Genomic DNA, 19,871 nt, shown 5'->3' with positions numbered 1-19,871 from the left:
TAAACATACACGCCCTCCCAGCCGTGGGGGCGTATAATGTGACGGTCAATCCCAATATTCGTTGGTAAAAGAGTAGCCCAAAAGTTGGCGGTGGGTGGTGGTGACTAGCTTCCTTCCCTCTAGTCTTACACTGCTAAATTAAGGACGGCTAGCACAGATAGCCCTCGAGTAGCTTTGTGCGAAATTCAAAAACAAACAAACAAATGCTAGGTGGTTTCTCCGTATACATATCAGGTCATCCTTTAAGTAATGCCCGATTTCAGGTTCAGAGAAAGTATTTCAAGCGCTTTTAATGTTATTTAATCAATAATGTATGTTACATTATTATTAATTACTTTCTGTCAACGAATCACAAGCTTCTGAATGTCACTTCTATAAAATTCTTGGGGTTTGGAGGAAAAGAATGTAGAGAGGGTAATTTTGACATCTTCATGTGTTCCAAGCTCTTTTCCATCAAGATAGTTCTGCAAACTTCGGAGTGGATGATAATCAGATGGGGCAAGGTGATGACTGTTCCAGTCTAGATCTTCAATCTTTGCAGATGTGATCCTTGCTGTATGGAGCTGTGCATTATCCTGGCATAACAAAATACCTTTATGACTGATCAAAGCAGGTCTCTTTTCTTTCAGTGCAACATTCAAGTGCTCTAACTGTTGACAATAGAAGTCTAATGTAACTGTTACACTGAGTGGCAGCAACTGAAAGTGGTTCCCACCAAACGCATAACAAGACATTCCCAGGGTAGAGGTCCATTTTGGGCTGTGCTTTAACCACGTTACTTGCACTGAGCCATTGTTTGCGGCGCTTAACGATTTTATAAAATACCCGTTTTTTTATGTCCAGTCATTATCCTGTCCAAAAAAGATAAGTTACATTCACGAGAGAGCAGAGAAGTACAAATGTCCACTCTTGCTCTAAGGTTGGCTTCTATCAACTCATAGGGGTTCCATTTTCCAAGTTTTGACACCCTTCCAAGCTGTTGCAGACAACAGTGAACTGTTGAATGGGTTGCACAAACCTTCTGTGTTAGTTCTTCAACTGTTACAACACAATCTTCATCAAATGTAGCCAGCAGCAAGTCATCATTAAACTCAACAGGACAACCTGAATGTGACGCATCACTTAAGCTGTAGTCACCTGGTCTGAACTTCTAAATCCACCTTCGACATTTTCTTATCATTGAGAGACTCTGCACCATAAACACCTTGAATGTTTCTGCTACACTATAGCCTTTTTAAAACTCATAAATCATTATATGTTTAATGTGCTCCTCAGACACATTTATTTTCATAAGGGTTTATTTGATTAATGATCTGAAAAAGTGGAGATGGGTTAGTTAGTTTCTTTTATTTATATGGACATTTATACACGTCCTACTACATATTTTAGTCATTAAAGCCTTCTACAAAGTCAGAAATGATGATGCACTTTCTGTATTAAATTTTGGACATTACTTGTGGGATGACCTGATAGTAAGATAATACGGGCTAAAGTTAAGACACTTAATTAGGTGTAAGAAACTTTTTGTTTTCTCGTGTTGTGTTGGTATGTGTGGTTAGGTTGAATTATTTGTGATCAATAATTTGGTCTATATTTCAAGTTCATGTGTCGTTTGGTGTGCATAGAGGTAGTATATAAGACATAGAGTAAAATCTAAAAAGTGTTCTCTTGTTACCACAAATTGCAGTTGTCGTACTTAGTACTGTCTTCTGGTTGGACACGTTTGATTAAGTGAATCATTGTTTGTTTGCTTGGTTTTATAGAGAAACATCACAAAGATCTATTTGCTGTATTCACGGCGGGAAATCAAGCCCCAGATTTTAGTATTGTAGGCCCGTAGAGTTAACCCTAGTCTCACTGGGGAAAGAGCAACTATTCTTAAAAGCGTCTAACCTGCACATCAGATTGTATTAAAAGAGAGCACGTGACGGTAGGGACAAATATGCAACGGCTGTTTATACGTTGATTGTTTGCTTGTTTGTTTTTGAATTTCGCGCAAAGCTACTCGAGGGCTATCTGCGCTAGCCGACCCTAATTTAGCAGTGTAAGACTAGATGAAAGGCAACTAGTCATCACCACCCACCGCCAACTCTTGGGCTACTCTTTTACCAACGAACAGTGGGATTGACCGTAACATTATAACGCCCCCACGGCTGAAAAGGCGAGCATGTTTGGTGCGACCGGAATTCAAACCTGCCACCCTCGGATTACGAGTCGCACGATTTAACCCACCTGGCCATGCCGGGCCGGTTCATACGTTGAAAGGACAATTTTCGATAAATACGAAACCTAAAAAGTACGTAAAGGAACCACATCTTAAAGTTAACAGATTCTGATGTGGCGTGTAAATAAGGAATTGAAAAGAAAACTTCCTGTTTAGAACGTTACATCACTAATATCACAGTTAATCTATTAATTATTGCTGGAGTCCCGTATGCATTTATCAATGATTTCACTACGATTTAGCGTAGATAACCCTCGTGTAGCTTTGCGCAAAATTCAAAAACAAACACTAAAATATTCGGGTAGTGCTTTACGTTGAATTCTAGAACAGATAATAACATAAGATTATTCAATATGATGAAAATTGTGCAAAATAAAAATCGGTGATTTGATTGGTTGGTTGGTTTGGTGTTTTATGGCGCAAAAAAACTAGGCTATCTGCGCCAACGGTGATTTGAAGGTTAATCTTGACAAATCATATTCCGTGTTTTTTTGCTTATCTGTTGTTGGGAAGAAATTAGAGTCATCAAGTTTGCCATAATTTTGAGACATTTACAAAATTGTAAGAGAAAAGTATCAAACCATGAATCTTCAAGTTTTATAGAAATCATGTCGATTTCTTAATGTTTGTGAAATTCACACAACACTTATTTTCATGTAAATACATAGCATGTCTCTGTCGTATTAATCATTTTTAACCAATGATATTCTTTCTTTTAATATTGAAAAATGTTATGTCATTGTCATGTGATTTATTTTGACCAATAATATCCTTGTAAGAAAAGTGTCACGTCCTTGCCACGTGGGTTAAATTTGGCTTGTGACATCTTTCCTTTATCGTATAAGATGTTAAGTTATTTTATGAAATTTGTAATACGTTTTAATCGTCTCATTTATTTTTAAGTACCAATAATTCTATGATGATTATTGAAGTTTAAAAATCCAGGTGGTACAGGTAGCTTGAGAGCTTACAATGCTAAAATGAGAGATCTTTTCTTGTCGTGGGCACAGCACAGGTAGCCCAATACGCAACTTCTCGCTTAAACTAATGAAGTAAATGAATTATATTTAATATATAAATATTCAGGTTAACAAAAGTCGAAACGTTGTTCTGTACTGTATTACACTATGTAACACAAATTGTGATCCTGTATAGTATGTGTTATTTGCTAATTACTTGCGTTGTAAACGTACAGAAAATGGCCATTATTCCCTTCAAACTGCTTTTGTGACGTAAATAATGAAATTTAGAAATTAACCTGTTTTCCATGTAAAACGGGAAAACTTACACATTTTCATTTACATAAGGTCTGAATAAAACAACATATGAATCAAGATTTACATGTATTTATACTAAAGTTATACAAAAATGTTTAGAAGTGTGTAGTTATTCGAGGTGGCTGCTTTCTCTCTGGCGGAGTGGGTACAGGGAGCTCAGGGCAGTGTGGCACTGGGGCGATGGATGATGGAAGATCCGTATACATAATAGCAGATGCATTCTTGCCAGCCTGACGTTTGTAAGGGTCCACCACGTAGAAGTAGCAATTGCTTGAGTGGTCAGTGGGTTCACACCAAATTCTTGGAATAACAAACTTCACGGCTCTCTTTTCCCCTCTGTACCATCCTGCGAAAGATCAAAATAAAATTGTTATTATGAATAATAAATTTATTTCATCCACAACTAATGTGTAAGAGGTTCATGCAAAATATTTTATATGTGATATTTTTTCTGTACTATTGGAAATAAAAAAAAAAATTATATAACACTTAGCTTTTCGTTTTCCCTTGTTTGTAATCGGAGAAATTACAAGTTATCTCTTGTTTTGTTCTTAGAGAACAAAAATAAACGAGACTACAATAAGTATATGAGCAAACACACAGTTATGCGAGGGGAGTTCAACGCCACCATATCAATGCCGAATTTATCAGTAAACTGAGGAAGGTGTTACTACCACGTGCCTATTTCGTTGCTCGTACACTCGTAGTACGTAGAACGATGAAGGAGCACGGTGCATTAGGCGCAGCATTCGAGAGGTAATGTCAACAGTTGAGTCCGCTGAGCGAAAAAAACCTGGTTCCAGCTTGGTTCAACGGAGAGAGAAAAGGAACATTGCACGAGAAATCACGGTTAACATCATGATGCCTCACGTGCTCGTAAACCCAGCAATTCTCCGGCTTAAACAGGAAACGGTGGGGGAACATTCGAGGAACAAAGCTCATTCCCCAACCCAGCAACGACCTTCCCGTCGTCATTCGTGTTTCTACAGGTAAAAATAGTCGTAAAACATTCAGAAAGAGAGTAATTAGGGGGCTCTCAAGTTGTTCTGTACACCGCGACTGTTTCGAAGTACCGCAATTTTTTTTAAAGTGGCTTAACACACAAAAAAAATATATGACTCAGATATAATGACAATGATAATAATAATAATAATAATAATAGAATAAGAATGCACACTGTGGGAAGAAATGATGAACCGAAGTTAGAACCAGAAACTGACTCGTAAGTTTTAGTATATGTTATCAACATTTCATAGGGTATTAAAACTCAAAAGTTTAACAGGTAAAAATATACCATGTACTACACAAAGTTGATAGATAAAATGGTATGAGCAGGCAAAATGGCAAGTTTAACACGTGGAATGACGTGTTTAGTTTGTAAAATGATATTTATAGAAGGTAAAATGGAACGTTTAACACGTAAAATGACACGTATAGTTTGAAAAATGATATTTATAGAAGGTAAAATGGAACGTTTAACACGTAGAATGGCATGTCGAGTTTCTAAAATGATAGTTATAGTAGGTAAAATGAAACGTTTAACACGTAGAATGGCATGTTGAGTTTGTAAAATGATATATGTATAGCAGGTAAAATGAAACGTTTAACACGTAGAATGGCATGTTGAGTTTGTAAAATGATATATGTATAGCAGGTAAAATGGAACGTTTAACACGTAGAATGGCATGTTGAGTTTGTAAAATGATATTTATACTAGGTAAAATGGAACGTTTAACACGTAGAATGGCATGTTGAGTTTATAAAATAATATTTATAGTAGGTAAAATGAAACGTTTAACACGTAGAATGGCATGTTTAGTTTGTAAAATGATATTTATACTAGGTAAAAATGGAACGTTTAACACGTAGAATGGCATGTTTAGTTTGTAAAATGATATATGTATAGCAGGTAAAATGGAACGTTTAACACGTAGAATGGCATGTTGAGTTTGTAAAATGATATATGTATAGCAGGTAAAATGGAACGTTTAACACGTAGAATGGCATGTTGAGTTTGTAAAATGATATTTATACTAGGTAAAATGGAACGTTTAACACGTAGAATGGCATGTTGAGTTTGTAAAATGATATATGTATAGCAGGTAAAATGGAACGTTTAACACGTAGAATGGCATGTTGAGTTTGTAAAATGATATTTATACTAGGTAAAATGGAACGTTTAACACGTAGAATGGCATGTTTAGTTTGTAAAATGATATATGTATAGCAGGTAAAATGGAACGTTTAACACGTAGAATGGCATGTTGAGTTTGTAAAATGATATATGTATAGCAGGTAAAATGGAACGTTTAACACGTAGAATGGCATGTTGAGTTTGTAAAATGATATATGTATAGCAGGTAAAATGAAACGTTTAACACGTAGAATGGCATGTTGAGTTTGTAAAATGATATATGTATAGCAGGTAAAATGGAACGTTTAACACGTAGAATGGCATGTTGAGTTTGTAAAATGATATTTATACTAGGTAAAATGGAACGTTTAACACGTAGAATGGCATGTTGAGTTTATAAAATAATATTTATAGTAGGTAAAATGAAACGTTTAACACGTAGAATGGCATGTTTAGTTTGTAAAATGATATTTATACTAGGTAAAAATGGAACGTTTAACACGTAGAATGGCATGTTTAGTTTGTAAAATGATATATGTATAGCAGGTAAAAATGGAACGTTTAACACGTAGAATGGCATGTTGACTTTGTAAAATGATATTTATAGAAGGTAAAATTAAAATTACCTATTCACAGGTAAGGTAGAGGTCTGTAACGTTAGAAATAATTGGTTGATCGCTTAAGTGGTCACAATGCAGGTTTTCCTTTGTTCCAGATATTCATACAAATCTACCGTATGTTTCATCTGTGGTATCGGTCCCTGTGTTTGAAATGATAGAGTAGAAAAACGGCAATTATTAACAACACCCAACACTTCATACTTAAAAAAAAAACAAGTTTGCGATAACAAGAAGCGACCCATGAACCCCTCCGATCCATAGTCCAGCACACTAACAGCCCACACAGCAGAGTTAGTGTATAGACATCCACTTATCAACAAAGCAAACGTAAACACAAGAATTACCTAAACACAGTTATGGATGAAAATAGAGAACCTATGTTAATTCTACATAACACTTATGCCCACCTGATTTAATTTAACGCTTTTCAAAAAACCGGGTAACACCAAGAAAAGACTGTTTTTGGATTTTGGGTAAATGAAAATCGAAGAGTTGAGGTGCACATACGTCACGAAACGTGTTCTTGTTTTTGTCATCGTAACTAGTTTATTGGAAATGTTATTATTTTTCGTTTACTTATCATATCACCTCATGCGTTTAAAAGAAATACAACGAACACAGACAGGCCAAACATGGCCAGGTGGTTAAGGCACTCGACTCGTAATCTAAGGGTCGCGGGTTCAAATCCTCGTCACACTAGACACACTCGTCCTTTCAGACGTGGAAGTGTTATTATGCGGTCAATCCCACTATTCGTTGGTAAAAAAGTAGCCCAAAGGTTGGCGGTGGGTGGTGATGACTAGCTGCCTTCCCTCTAGTATTACACTGCTAAATTAGGGACGGCTATCGTTGATAGTTCTCGTGTAGCTTTGCGCGAAGTTCAATCTAAACAACTTCTATATTTTTAAGTGAACTAAGTTTACCAAAACTCCAGTGTTTCTATTAATTGAACGCAGTGTGCAAGTTGCACATAGAGATTATTTTGGGTTTCCGCGATACTGAAATTCCGTTATTTATTATTTAGGGATGTTAGTACAATAATACTAAGGTTATTTTTACACTGAGTGACTTCTCAATTGATAACTCCCGGGTTTTCTGTATTTATTGTTTAACAATATTAATAACCAGGTTTATACGCCCTTAAGATTATAGATCCCACGCCGTGTTCTGCAGAGGTGTACTAGACCTCATGGCCCTCCCTGGTAAGATCATCTCAAACAAACTTCTGTTATGAAACTTGAGAAAGATGAGTGTATAAACACAGTGTCTTGAAAAAACTAGTTTCCCACACTGAGAGATAAACAGTGTTTCGTTAGATAAGAATGCCAGTCATCGGACTAGCTGGGCTCGAGGCAAATGTTGCAGTTTGAATCAGATCTAAGTAGCTTATCTGAACGTGCGACCTAAATCACCCAATCATGGGTTAGTACTTGTTACCTAAACTACAGCACTCATCTGGTCATGGTTTAGTACTTGTTACCTAAACTACAGCACTCATCTGGTCATGGTATAGTACTTGTTACCTGAACTACAGCACTCATCTGGTCATGGTGTAGTACTTGTTACCTAAACTACAGCACTCAACTGGTTATTGGTTTAGTACTTGTTACCTAATCTACAGCACTCATCTGGTCATGGTTTAGTACTTGTTACCTAAACTACAGCACTCATCTGGTCATGGTTTAGTACTTGTTACCTAAACTACAGCACTCATCTGGTCATGGTTTAGTACTTGTTACCTAAACTACAGCACTCATCTGGTCATGGTGTAGTACTTGTTACCTAAACTACAGCACTCAACTGGTCATGGTTTAGTACTTGTTACCTAAACTACAGCACTCATCTGGTCATGGTGTAGTACTTGTTACCTAAACTACAGCACTCAACTGGTCATGGTTTAGTACTTGTTACCTAAACTACAGCACTCATCTGGTCATGGTTTAGTTCTTGTACCTAAACTACAGCACTCATCTAGCGATTGTTTGATACTTGTTACCTAAACTACAGCACTCATCTGATCATGGTTTCTATTTGTTACCTGAACTACGGTCATGCTTTACTACTTGTTATCTAAACTACAGCACTCGTCTAGTCATGATTTAGTACTTGTTACCTAAGCTATAGCACTCTTCCAGTCATGGTTTAGTAGTTGCTCTTTAACCTACAGCACCCACCTGGTCCTGTTTAGTAGTTGCTCTTTAACCTACAGCACCCACCTGGTCCTGGTTTAGTAGTTGCTCTTTAACCTACAGCACCCACCTGGTCCTGGTTTAATAGTTGTTTTTTAACCTACAGCACCCACCTGGTCCTGGTTTAGTAGTTGCTCTTTAACCTACAGCACCCACCTGGTACTGGTTTAGTAGTTGCTCTTTAACCTACAGCACCCACCTAGTCACGATCTACTCCTTGTTACTTTAAATTCAGCGCTTATTCAATCACGGTTTATTTCTTGCTACGTAAGCTGTAGCAGTTATCCAGTTCTGATTTGTTACTTAAACTATAGCACTATCCTGGTCAGGAATTATAATCCTGAAGAACACGTTACATATTGTAATACATATTATCAGTCTACTTCCACAAACACGTTACATATTGTAATACATATTATCAGTCTACTTCCACAAACACGTTTTATGGTTCCTTAACTTAGATGGTCGGTTCAGCTATTCAAGAAACGTGATTGCTCTGAACTAAAGTTATTGTTTTTATACCCGGATGAAGTAGAACTGTTATTGTGTTTGATGTAAATACCAAGTTTTATTTTACTTCGACTCAGATGTTCAGCCGTAGTTCTGAAGATGTTACTCTGTCTTGCCGTTGTTATAATTTAGATAAGTTTTATTTTTCTAAGAACTGGTTCCTTATTTTTTTGCCCGTGACACAGAAAATTCTAAAAATCTCAACTCATCAGGGTGGTGGCTAAAATGCTCGTTGCGTCTCTCTAATGTTTTCATATCAACATAAACGAAATGGAGCTTCCGGTTAACTTTAGGTTACGGGAAATAGAAAACGAAATTCAGTTCTCAACTGGAATCTGATCTTGGGTTTGTGACCTTACACTTAAGCTTTAACTGTGTTAACCCTTGCGTCGCCACGCTTTTTGTTCTTTGTTTTCAGTCACCAGCAAGCATGTTAACCCTGGCTAGCTTGTTCTAATGGCTTACATTGTTCAAGTTTATGGTGACGCAAGTGCGTACAAAGAACGTCTTTATGTAGGAACGTCGTCGATTTAGTGTTAGCTTATTTGGAGAGTGCTGGTAGTAACAAAACCTCTCGTTAGTAATGTACTTGAAAACCTCCTTTGGAAGATATTTGTGTTCTTGGATTTCGGATATTAACGACCTGTACACCAGTTTGTTATATAACAACTTGCCCAACAAATATTTGTAAACTCTAATTGTTAGAACATTATCCAGTTTTATTATTGGTTTGACGCCTAATAAAATGGCAAATTATTCAACAAGGATTTGTCATCCTTAATTTTAGAGCATTACCTTGTCTTATCATCAGTTGGATCAAAGATTTGGTGACTGTAATATTACGAACATTAGCCAGTTTTATAAACAATTTACGCAAAATAAAACAAGCTGCAGAGCAACGATTTGTGAACTCCAAACTTAGAACATGTACCCAATCTTATCGCTTAGCACATAATAAAATAACAAATTGCTAAACAAAAGTATGTAACCTCTAGTTTTAAAACTTTATCCAATCTTATCATGAACTTTAATGCATATTAAAATAGAAATTTAACCAAGAAAGATTCGTAAACTCTATTATTTATAGTATTGCCTAGTTTTATCATTAGTTTGATGCGTAAAATAATAAACTTACTCAACAAAGGTATTTAAACCCTATTATTCAGTATATTACCTGTCCCCCGCTGGTACAGCGGCAAGTCTACGGATTTAAAACGCTGAAATCAAGGGTTCGATTCCTCTCGGTGGACTGGACAGATAGCCCGATGTGGCTTTGCTGTAAGACAAAACAACCAGTAAATAACTTAGTTTTATCATTAGTGTGACCCGTGATAAACTAACAAGCTACCGAACATTTAGAACATTACACAATCTTATAATCATTTTGATGCATAATAAAATAGAGAAAGTCTTTTAAAACTGCTTGAACTCAGTAACGCTTAATTAAACTGTACTGATCTTCGTGGAATCGCCACGCGAGTTGTTCTTAAATTTCTCTTATTTTTGTTATTTTGAATTCCGCGCAAAGCTAATCGAGGGTTATCTGCACCTCATTTAGCAGTGTAAGACTAGAGGGAAGGCAGCTAGTCATCACCACCGACCGCCAACTCTTGTGACGGTCAATCCCACTATTCGTTGGTAAAAGAGTAGTCCAAGAGTTTAGCGGTGTTTCACCCACATTGTTTGTGGTGATGACTCAAGAGCTGCCTTGCAAAACATTCGGCACCGTTCTAGTCTTGTTACACTACTAAATTAGGGACATTTTTTAAAATGATTGGCTAGCACAGATAGCCCTCGAGTAGCTTTGTGCGAAATTTCAAAACAAACAAACAAACTGAACAGAAAACAAAAAATATGACGTTTCAATTCGTGCGAAGAAAAACTTAGAACAATTGTCCACAGTTGAAACATCGTTCGAAAAACTTCTCACAAAGTATGCATCTGATGCTTTATCAAAATAGCTCCAAATTTTTGCATAACTCTGTATTTATGTATTGGAACGCAACATCAAAAGTTGATTAGAGTCCGCCCGCGATCATAGAGGTGAGACATTGCCCTGGATCCGGTATTTGACAAATGATTTTCTATACGATATTTTCCAGCCATTATATCAACCTCTACATTTAAAATAATGAAAGGTCCGTGCCCAGCAACGTTTCATAGTGAAAGGCTAGACTACAACAATGTTGTATCGCGTTGTATGTCGAACGACCGAAATACAATAGGGGAAGTTGCAATGTGAAACTTGGAATATAATAATAGTGCTGTATAGAGACCGATTAAATAATTAAAACTTTATTAGAATGTTTCGATTTATGAAGGCTACACTTCTCGGTATGACACGTGAACTTCACAATGCATGGAAAACAACCTTGACCAAATATTACGCTCATCAGCTGCACAATATATGGAATATAATTTCGAGAATGTTTTCACGCGGATCACTTGGTTTGGTTTGTTTTGAATTTCGCGCAAAGCTACTCGAGGGCTATCTGTGCTAGCCGTCCCTAATTTAGCAGTGTAAGACTAGAGGGAAGGCAGCTAGTCATCACCACCCACCGCCAACTCTTGGGCTACTCCTTTACCAACGAATAGTGGGATTGACCGTCACATTATAACGCCCCCACGGCTGAAAGAGCGAGCATGTTTGGCGCGACCTAGGTGTGAACCCGCGACCCTCAGATTACGAGTCGCACGCCTTAACACGCTTGGCCATGCCGCGCCAGGATCACTTGGAGAATCGTTGAAGAATAGTGTTCACTCAATGTGCATTGTGGGGAAGGTTTGAAATAAGTTTATTTGGCAGAATATATTATTTTACCAAGTTTTATTTACTTGTGATAACCCACGCCACGTATGGCATTTATTTTGTTGGCTTTGAAATCTATACGAAAATTACATTCACTTTGAACTGAATAAAATTTCTTAATGAATATATTACATATGTATTAAAGTTTATATTTCTAATTATCTTCTTTTTGGTCTGGACTATAATCTTTTTTTCCAGGAAAATATAGGCATTAAGACAATAAATAGCAACAGATAGTAAATCTATGGAAATAAAAATCAGCATTCGACGAAGTGCGGTCTTGCAGCAACGAGGCGCGAACCATAATGTTTCGGGATTTTAGTCCAACATACTGTTTTGGATCATGTATAACACTCATGATGGTGAGAGCTCAGGAAGTGGACACTGAGTCTGTAATTGTTTGTTTATTTGAATTTCGCACTGAGCTACGCGAGGGCTATCTGCGCTAGCCGTCCCTAATTTAACAGTGTAAGACTAGAGGGAAGGCAGCTATTCATCACCACTATCTTGGGCTGCTCTTTTATTAACGGATAGTTGGATCGACTAACACGTTATGACTCCCCCACGGCTGAAAGGGCAAGCATGTTTAGGGTGGGATATTTGAACCTGTGACCCTCAGATTGCGAGTCGAACACCATAAGCACCTCGCCATGTTAGGCCTAAGTCTTTAATAAAAGGAAGCTAATCATCTGTCAAACTCTTAAAAGTGGAAAACTTAATAAAGTAAGAGTTTATAGAAACTTCAGAAATTCTGGTTGCGATTAAAGGTGGTAAAGACGAAAAAAATGTGCAATACAGATCAGATGTTCACGTAAACACAATTGTCTTTATGCTGTTAATTTAGAAACCATGGGTTATTTATTGAAAACAGTTTGTTTTCGGTTTAATATTTCCATGATTTATGAGTTTGTTGGTTATATTATTGTAGGTGATATTTCACTGCATGCGGTATAGAATGTCAGTTATTTTTAGCATCATTCTATTTTTATTTCTACCAGTAGTTTATACGATACACAAAATCAAGTCCGTATAAAGCGTCAGTCAGTGTCGTATTAGATTGCATGTTACGTGGCTTTTCACGTGTTCTGCTGTTATTTTTTATTAAGCGTTCTATTGACTGGTTGATCATATATTATAAACTCCTCTTATGTTGTTTATAAACAGATTCACTGTAATTTTAACACATGCTCTAATATACAAGTCCTGAATGTGGGGGACAAATGAAAGACGATATATCTCCAAGGACCACTCCCCATTATATACAACAAGAATAAATATTAACAGATCGATAGGTTGATAATTTTATGGTTTGCTATCTTAGTGACGGTTTCCTGCCTTTATGAGTAGAGAAACAAACGAATCTCTGTTACTGGTGGCCTTTTTCCACGTATTCTTGTATTAGGCTTACTGAGTTCCTTGGCCATCCATACATATAGAATCTACAGACTCTATCATTTGTCCTGTGCAAGAGATAAAAAGTCGAGTGATAAACGCCATGTAACGTGAAGTAAATATAAAAATAGTTAGAGAGGAAAACTAAAGAAAAAACATAATTTATAACAAACACGTATGGAGTTTCTTTCATTAAAAATAATTATTTATTTATTGGTCAGCTTTCAAATGTTGTTACATGAAACACATACCCGTCGATAACCCATTCACTACAGCTGATAACAGTATGGCCCCCAAATTGTTTTTTCTATACGTAGTATGACCTATAGTTGTTTTCTTTCTGTTCACTGTGGCTGATACATATATTGCCTCTACCTGTTTTACTGTTCGTGGCGCAGATAGTCTAGCTGCTTTGCGCCAAAAACACCAAACCAACCAACCTTACCGTTCATTGTGGCTGGTACATGTATGGCGTCTACACGTTCTTACTGTTCACTGTGACTGGTACATGTATCGCCTCTACATGTTACTACTGTTCACTGTAGCTGATACATGCATGGCGTCTACACGTTCTTACTGTTCGCTGTAACTGGTACATCTATGGCCTCTATGGACCCGAGTCATGAATCTTGAAAGCTTTAACGATTCCCCTGCTACTAGAGGGCAGTGTGCGCTAACCGAATCTTACCGTATTGATAGGCGATAAGGAAAGCACCTAGTTTCACAACATCCACAAACAACTCTTGGTCTACTTTTACCAACGAATAGCGCGATTTACCGTATCATTTTAACTCCTCCACAGTTTGATGAGTGACCGTGTTCAGTGACGGGGGTTGAAAACTTTATATTGCAAGTCGAGCACTTAATTGCAAGGTTATGCACGCTTATGTAATACTAGACTGCCCCCTAGTATCCCATCGCGATGTCTGCGGACTCGCACGGTTATAAACCAGGTTTCGAAACCCCTGGTGGGCTAAGCGCAGACTACCCACTGTGTTCCTTTGTGCTTAATTCTAAACAGGCCCGGCATGGCCAGATGGTTAAGACACTCGACCAGTAATCTGAGGGTGGCGTCCTACCAAACATGCTCGCTCTTTCAGCCGTGGAGGCGTTATAATGTGAAGTTCAATCCCACTATTCTTTGATAAAAAAGTAGCCCAAGAGTTAGCGGTGGGTGGTGATCACTAGCTGTCTTCCCTCTCGTCTTACACTGCTAAATCAGGGAGGGCTAGTACAGATAGTCCTCGAGTAGTTTTGCGCGAAATTCAATAAACAAAAACAAACAGACTGTTATACGGGTTTTGAATTAAATAACTGGGTTGGGTAGCAATACGTTTCTAACCCCGGAACCTCTGATCGATGGTATGATTTTTGTCCCTACGCAAGTGTACTGTGTTAAAGGTGGAAATATTTGAACAGATTTTCAAGTAAGCAAAGAAATAAAATAGAACTAAAAGTCGAACAATTCGAACCTAAGTATTGAACTTTTATATTGGATGGAGTTGGGATAGAAAACGTTTTGTAAATAAAACAATAATTTAATTTATATTTACAAAATAATGAATGACCAGAGACTAACTACTTAAATCACTCATCGCAATAATTTGAGGAATTTATGGATATATTACATTAAACCTGTAAGTTTTTAATTTATGGATATATTACATTACACCTGTAGGTTTTTAATTTTATTTTGATGACATCATATACAAAAACTTAGACGCGCTTGTGATTCTGGTGGTTAGGTGGTTAGGACACTTTACTCGCAATATGAAGGTCGTGGGATCGAATCCCCGTCACATCAAACGTGTTCGCCCTTTCAACTTTATAATGTAACGGTCAATTACATTATTCATTGGTAAAAGAGTAGCCCAAGAATTGGCGGTGGGTGGTGATGACTATTTGTTTTCCCATTAGTCTTTCACTGCTTAATCAGGAACTGAGAGCGCAGATAGTCCTCGTGCAGATTTGCGCGAAATTCAAAAACAAACAAACCGTTGTCTTTCTGACTTTTATGATTTAAAGATATTCTGACCTGCATGAGTGTTCGGTACTTTGTTTGAAGTTAACACAAAGCTAAACAATGGGCTGTCTGTACTCTGCCTACTACGGGTATCGAAACCTGATTTCTAGCTTTGTAAATTCTCTACTACTGGGGACTGCGTGCTCAAGCTTTGTGAGAATGAACTTCGAAATGTTTCCGAAATATAACACACACACACACAGTGTAGGACGGAAATGAAAGAAACATATGTATGTGTATTCAAAGTTATCTATATCATATGTTCTGTTAAAACTTAATTACTATAAGACTGCGTAATCTCTTATCAATACCATGCTATCTGCCTTATTTGCAAGGAAAAAACTTAAAGTTATTGTTATGCGCTCCAAGTCTGAAAGTTGCAGCTAAAGCAAACGGAGCCAGGTTAACAAAACAGGTGCTATTTAAAGACGGCTGTGTGTGTCTCTGTAGGCTTGAACGTAGCACGTGTGAGATTTGATGTGTGGTGAAATAACCAGCTTATTGACTCACGTGCTTCTCATGAACGTAACCAGCTGGTTCGTGGACTGCACGACTGTGCTCTTCGCTATTATCTACAAAGACAGAGAATCACCTGGCAGTGTACGAACCCGGTTGTTTATAGTTACCATAGAAACAGAATATACATAAACATCCCGGTTAAAGTTACTGAAAACCAGTTTTGTTCGTCAACGGAAAATTCACAGGTTACCAGTTAAAGACCTATTGACATGAGCGATACATGTATATATCGACATTCACTGGCAAGTTAATGTAAATATTTTAGTACTAACCACGGTAATTTAGAGATATTGAAGACCCCAGGACATTTATGTCCCACTGCAGCTATAATTCTATCCATTAACACTTAAAACGACGACATCAAGTAGCGTTTGGCTCTGGGAACAAGCTGTTGGTGTCCTTTGTTGAAGACGCGTTATACAGAAGAAACCACACCGTTCTCAGGAAGCGGAAGTTAGGTCACACACAGTAATCCACGAGCTTTGGTTCTCGATCATAACATTACCTCGTGCTTTTGAAGGAGACATTTAAGTTTGTCAGGACCACGATAATGTTCATCATTTAACGTTTTTTATCTGTGGAGCTCATCGTAAAGGTTACTTCGTTAAATTATTGCATATCTTAATCAGAGTTTTAAACTCGCTTTCATTAACAGTGTCTGTAACACAACGAAAACGATGTCATGTCCAAAACCAAGTCCTCTCTCAGCGCCCGATCGATACAGTAATGAATCCCTCAATGTATTGTCTTCGTCCATCCGAGCCCGCCGGAAAAATGGGACAGTTCTTCCGCCTTCAGAACTTCAAATTATTAACTTTATATCACGGTATGTAATAATACATTATATCCAGTTTGAGAATTGTGTGTGTAACTGAGGAAAAAAAGGACAATTTTAAAACACCATTTGTTTAGTTCTTATGTAAAAACAATGATTATAGTTACTAGTGTCTAGCAACACATATAATTGTGTACACTGTAGTTCCTTGGACTACACGCCAGCGTTCAGTCCTGCGTGTAATTGCGTAGTTCCTTGGACTGCATCACTGTTGAGTTCATGTATTATTATTGTGTAGTTCCTTCGTAAAAAATTTAAAATAAGAAGTTATACGTGAGTGTTCAGAAACTTATAAATCCTGTTCTTAAGCTTATCAGGTTTTTAATCGAGTAAGAGAATTTCGATACGTTAACACAGTGTTACAAGATCCTTCGTCTTCTCGGCCTACGGACGGCTGTTTGGTTTGCTGGTTGTTTCAATTACTTGTTGGATGATCCATGTTACCTCTACAATTGTCATTAACAAATCATCTTTTTTTTTTTTAACGCGTGTCCGTAAGGTTTAGGTTAAAATATGTCTTTATGGTTTTGTTTTCTATCTCTGATTAACGTGTGGCTGCGCGGTGTCTGTTCGGAGACGATTTTTAGAATATTTACCTTTCTTCTGTATTGGATGTTATTGCAATCACACCTCACAAGCCTCTGATTAACGTGTGGCTGCGCGGTGTCTGTTCGGAGACGATTTTTAGAATATTTACCTTTCTTCTGTATTGGATGTTATTGCAATCACACCTCACAAGCCTCTGATTAACGTGTGGCTGCGCGGTTTCTGTTTGAAGACGATTTTTAGAATGTTTGCCTTTCCTCTGGATTGGATATCATTGCAATCATACCTCACAAGCCTCACACAGTAGTGAAGAAACCAACAGTGTTTACAACCAAAATTCTTCAGCAAAACCTTGCAAACTTATGTTGTTCATCATATTATCGAGCCACTACCCACTCCAAGGGAACATTTCAACCACACCATGACCCCGCACACGTCAACCAAGCAGGGGACTACTTAAAAGTTTCTCAAAAGACAGTAATAGTTGAAAGGACAGTATACAGCTTCCAGTGAGAATTCTTCACCAACAGTTATCAGATGTTCCCCTGCAAAATAAACATCTGGAGCCATTGGAATATGTAGAAAACAACCTGGAGAGAAAGTGTGGAGATTTGACAGAGGTCGAAGTGGAAATTCTGTTATCGCCAATTCAAAGATCATGATAGATGTCCACTTGTCATTATAGTCACAGGTAGTTTCTGCATCAGAGACTGCGAAAATGCAAGCTTTTATTTTGATTGTTGGAAACAACGAACCTCAAGTAAACAGTGTCAAAAACATAAAATCTGCGACCTACTTAGTCTGTGTAGCGTATAAATTGTGTAGTCAGAACGGTAAATTTCCAGATAGATGGCAAAAAGTGAAGCAGTTTTATGGAAAATTCATCACTTGGATGCCAGGATATGTAGGGGTAAAGCTATTACAACACCATCACTTGGATGCTAGGACATGCAAGGGTAAAGTTATGACAAGACCATCACTTGGATGGAAGGGCATGCAAGGGTAGAGCTATGACAAGACCATCACTTAGATAAAGAAAGCTATGACAACACCATCATTTGGATACTAGGACATGCAAGGGTAAAGTTATGACAAGACCATCACTTGGATGCAAGGGCATGCAAGGGTAGAGCTATGACAATAACATCACTTGGATGCCCGGACATGCAAGGGTAAAGATATGACAAGACCATCACTTGGAGTAAAGCAAAACGAATTAACTGAAAAGGTCGTGAAAAAAACCCTTTTATAAGAGATTCAACCCAACTCCACTGACAAGTTACTGACCTACTTCACTAGTAAAATGAAAGTGTCAGATATTTAAGGTCTTCATCGACATTCAGAAGGAATGTGACTGCTAGAAAACAAAGTACCATATGGTTTACCTACTTATCTTCGTCTGTAAGTCGCTTTAACATTCCAACTTTACATCTAATACTTCATCACGTTAAAGAAGCCACCACGCTCCAGAAGCATGCCACTTTCAAGTGTTATTGGTCACTTCACACAAGGAACCAAACTTTCGGAAGAATCTAGAACATTGACCTTCGACAAACCAGCGATTAATTCTGTTAACTCTGCTTAAACAAAATCCAAGGTATTTCGATCATCAGGGCAAAGAAACACTTCAGGTGGGAAACATATCCATTATATCTCCGTACCGACAGCGACATCTACCGAGTTTCAATAATTTAACTAAAGCTTCTTATAATTTATTCTTTCCGCTCTCTTCCTTTGTAAAAATAAAATCTGTGATATCTTTGAGGTCATTATGTATCTTTACATATGATATACATATCATATGATTATATCTTTATATATGATACACAAACACACTATACGATTATACGTTTAGTTGCGTTGTTTTACGTTAATTTCTCGAGATTGCACAAAATTTATATATAACTACAATGAGATTCCTTTCGGAATAACGCTATGTAAACATCATGGTAATTGACCTGAGCAAAATAATTATTTCAATGCCCAATCCACAATATCATATATACGTTCAGAATAAGGCCCCGCCATGGCCAGATGGGTTAAGGCGTTCGACTTGTAATCTTAGGGTCGCGGGTTCGAATCCCGGTCTCACAAAACATGCTCGCCATTTCAGCCGTGAGGACGTAGTAATGTGACGATTAATCACACTATTCGTTGGTAAAAGAGTAGCCCAAGAGTTGGCGGTGGGTGGTGATGACTAGCTGCCTTCCCTGTCTTACACTGTTAAATTAGGAACGACTAGCGCAGACAGCTCTTGTGTAACTTTGCGCAAAATTAAAAAACGAACAAACAAACTTCATTTGTAACGTTTTAATTCATCTTACCACAACACGCTATGAATAGAAACGTACAAGGCTGGGATCTAACTGGAAATTTTACACTTTTTATTGTTTCTAACAATTCGCTATTTTCTCGAGTTTATAAGACAGTTTAGTATCTGCATTTGAGAATATAAACGTTTGAATACAGTATAATATTATATATGTTAAAGATATATGACATTTCGTATTAAGATACTAGTTGTAGTATCCGTAAACCAGACGGAAGTTGTTTAAATTAATGGAAGGTTATCTTAGGACATGTAAAGTTGCTTCTCTTATATATAAGCGTAAAAAAACAAAACGTGACAATGCTCACAACCCCCCCCCCAACCCCAACCGAACTGCAAAACACAAAATCTGAAATCGCAACTTTTTTCAGTGAAGATCCATTGACGGGAGATTAGGATGTCGTGAAAAACGCAAAATCGCCCATAAAAACCGTAAAATGCAAAACTAAAAATTTGTATGTTCC

General features: G+C 37.4%; 1 protein-coding gene and 1 long non-coding RNA gene across 4 annotated transcripts in view; one reads left to right on the top strand and one right to left on the bottom strand.

The window, feature by feature from the left end:
• Window positions 1–19,871, top strand: part of LOC143245203 (3',5'-cyclic-AMP phosphodiesterase 4B-like) — a 168,820-nt gene that overhangs the window by 65,079 nt on the left and 83,870 nt on the right. The window contains exon 1 of one of the 3 annotated variants that reach the window (XM_076491259.1): window positions 4,147–4,490. The exons of 1 other annotated variant lie outside the window; for it this stretch is intronic. In XM_076491259.1, the coding sequence (XP_076347374.1) occupies window positions 4,261–4,490 (230 nt within the window). In that variant the 5' untranslated portion in view covers window positions 4,147–4,260. Of the gene's footprint in view, window positions 1–4,146; window positions 4,491–15,840; window positions 16,524–19,871 lie in introns of those variants that run through there. One more of the 3 variants, XM_076491260.1, reaches the window with a different exon arrangement.
• LOC143245205 (uncharacterized) overlaps window positions 3,555–19,871 on the bottom strand; it is a 32,746-nt gene continuing 16,429 nt past the window's right edge. The window contains exons 2-4 of the long non-coding RNA XR_013025502.1: window positions 10,129–10,230; window positions 6,262–6,395; window positions 3,555–3,847 (exon numbers count right to left, since the gene is read on the bottom strand). This is a non-coding gene — a long non-coding RNA (uncharacterized LOC143245205). The remainder of the gene's footprint in view (window positions 3,848–6,261; window positions 6,396–10,128; window positions 10,231–19,871) is intronic.

Source organism: Tachypleus tridentatus, chromosome 2 (assembly GCF_004210375.1).
Source record: "Tachypleus tridentatus isolate NWPU-2018 chromosome 2, ASM421037v1, whole genome shotgun sequence".
NCBI lineage: Eukaryota > Metazoa > Arthropoda > Merostomata > Xiphosura > Limulidae > Tachypleus > Tachypleus tridentatus.
Note: the sequence above shows the minus strand (reverse complement) of the source record. Positions and strands in the feature narration are given on the sequence as shown.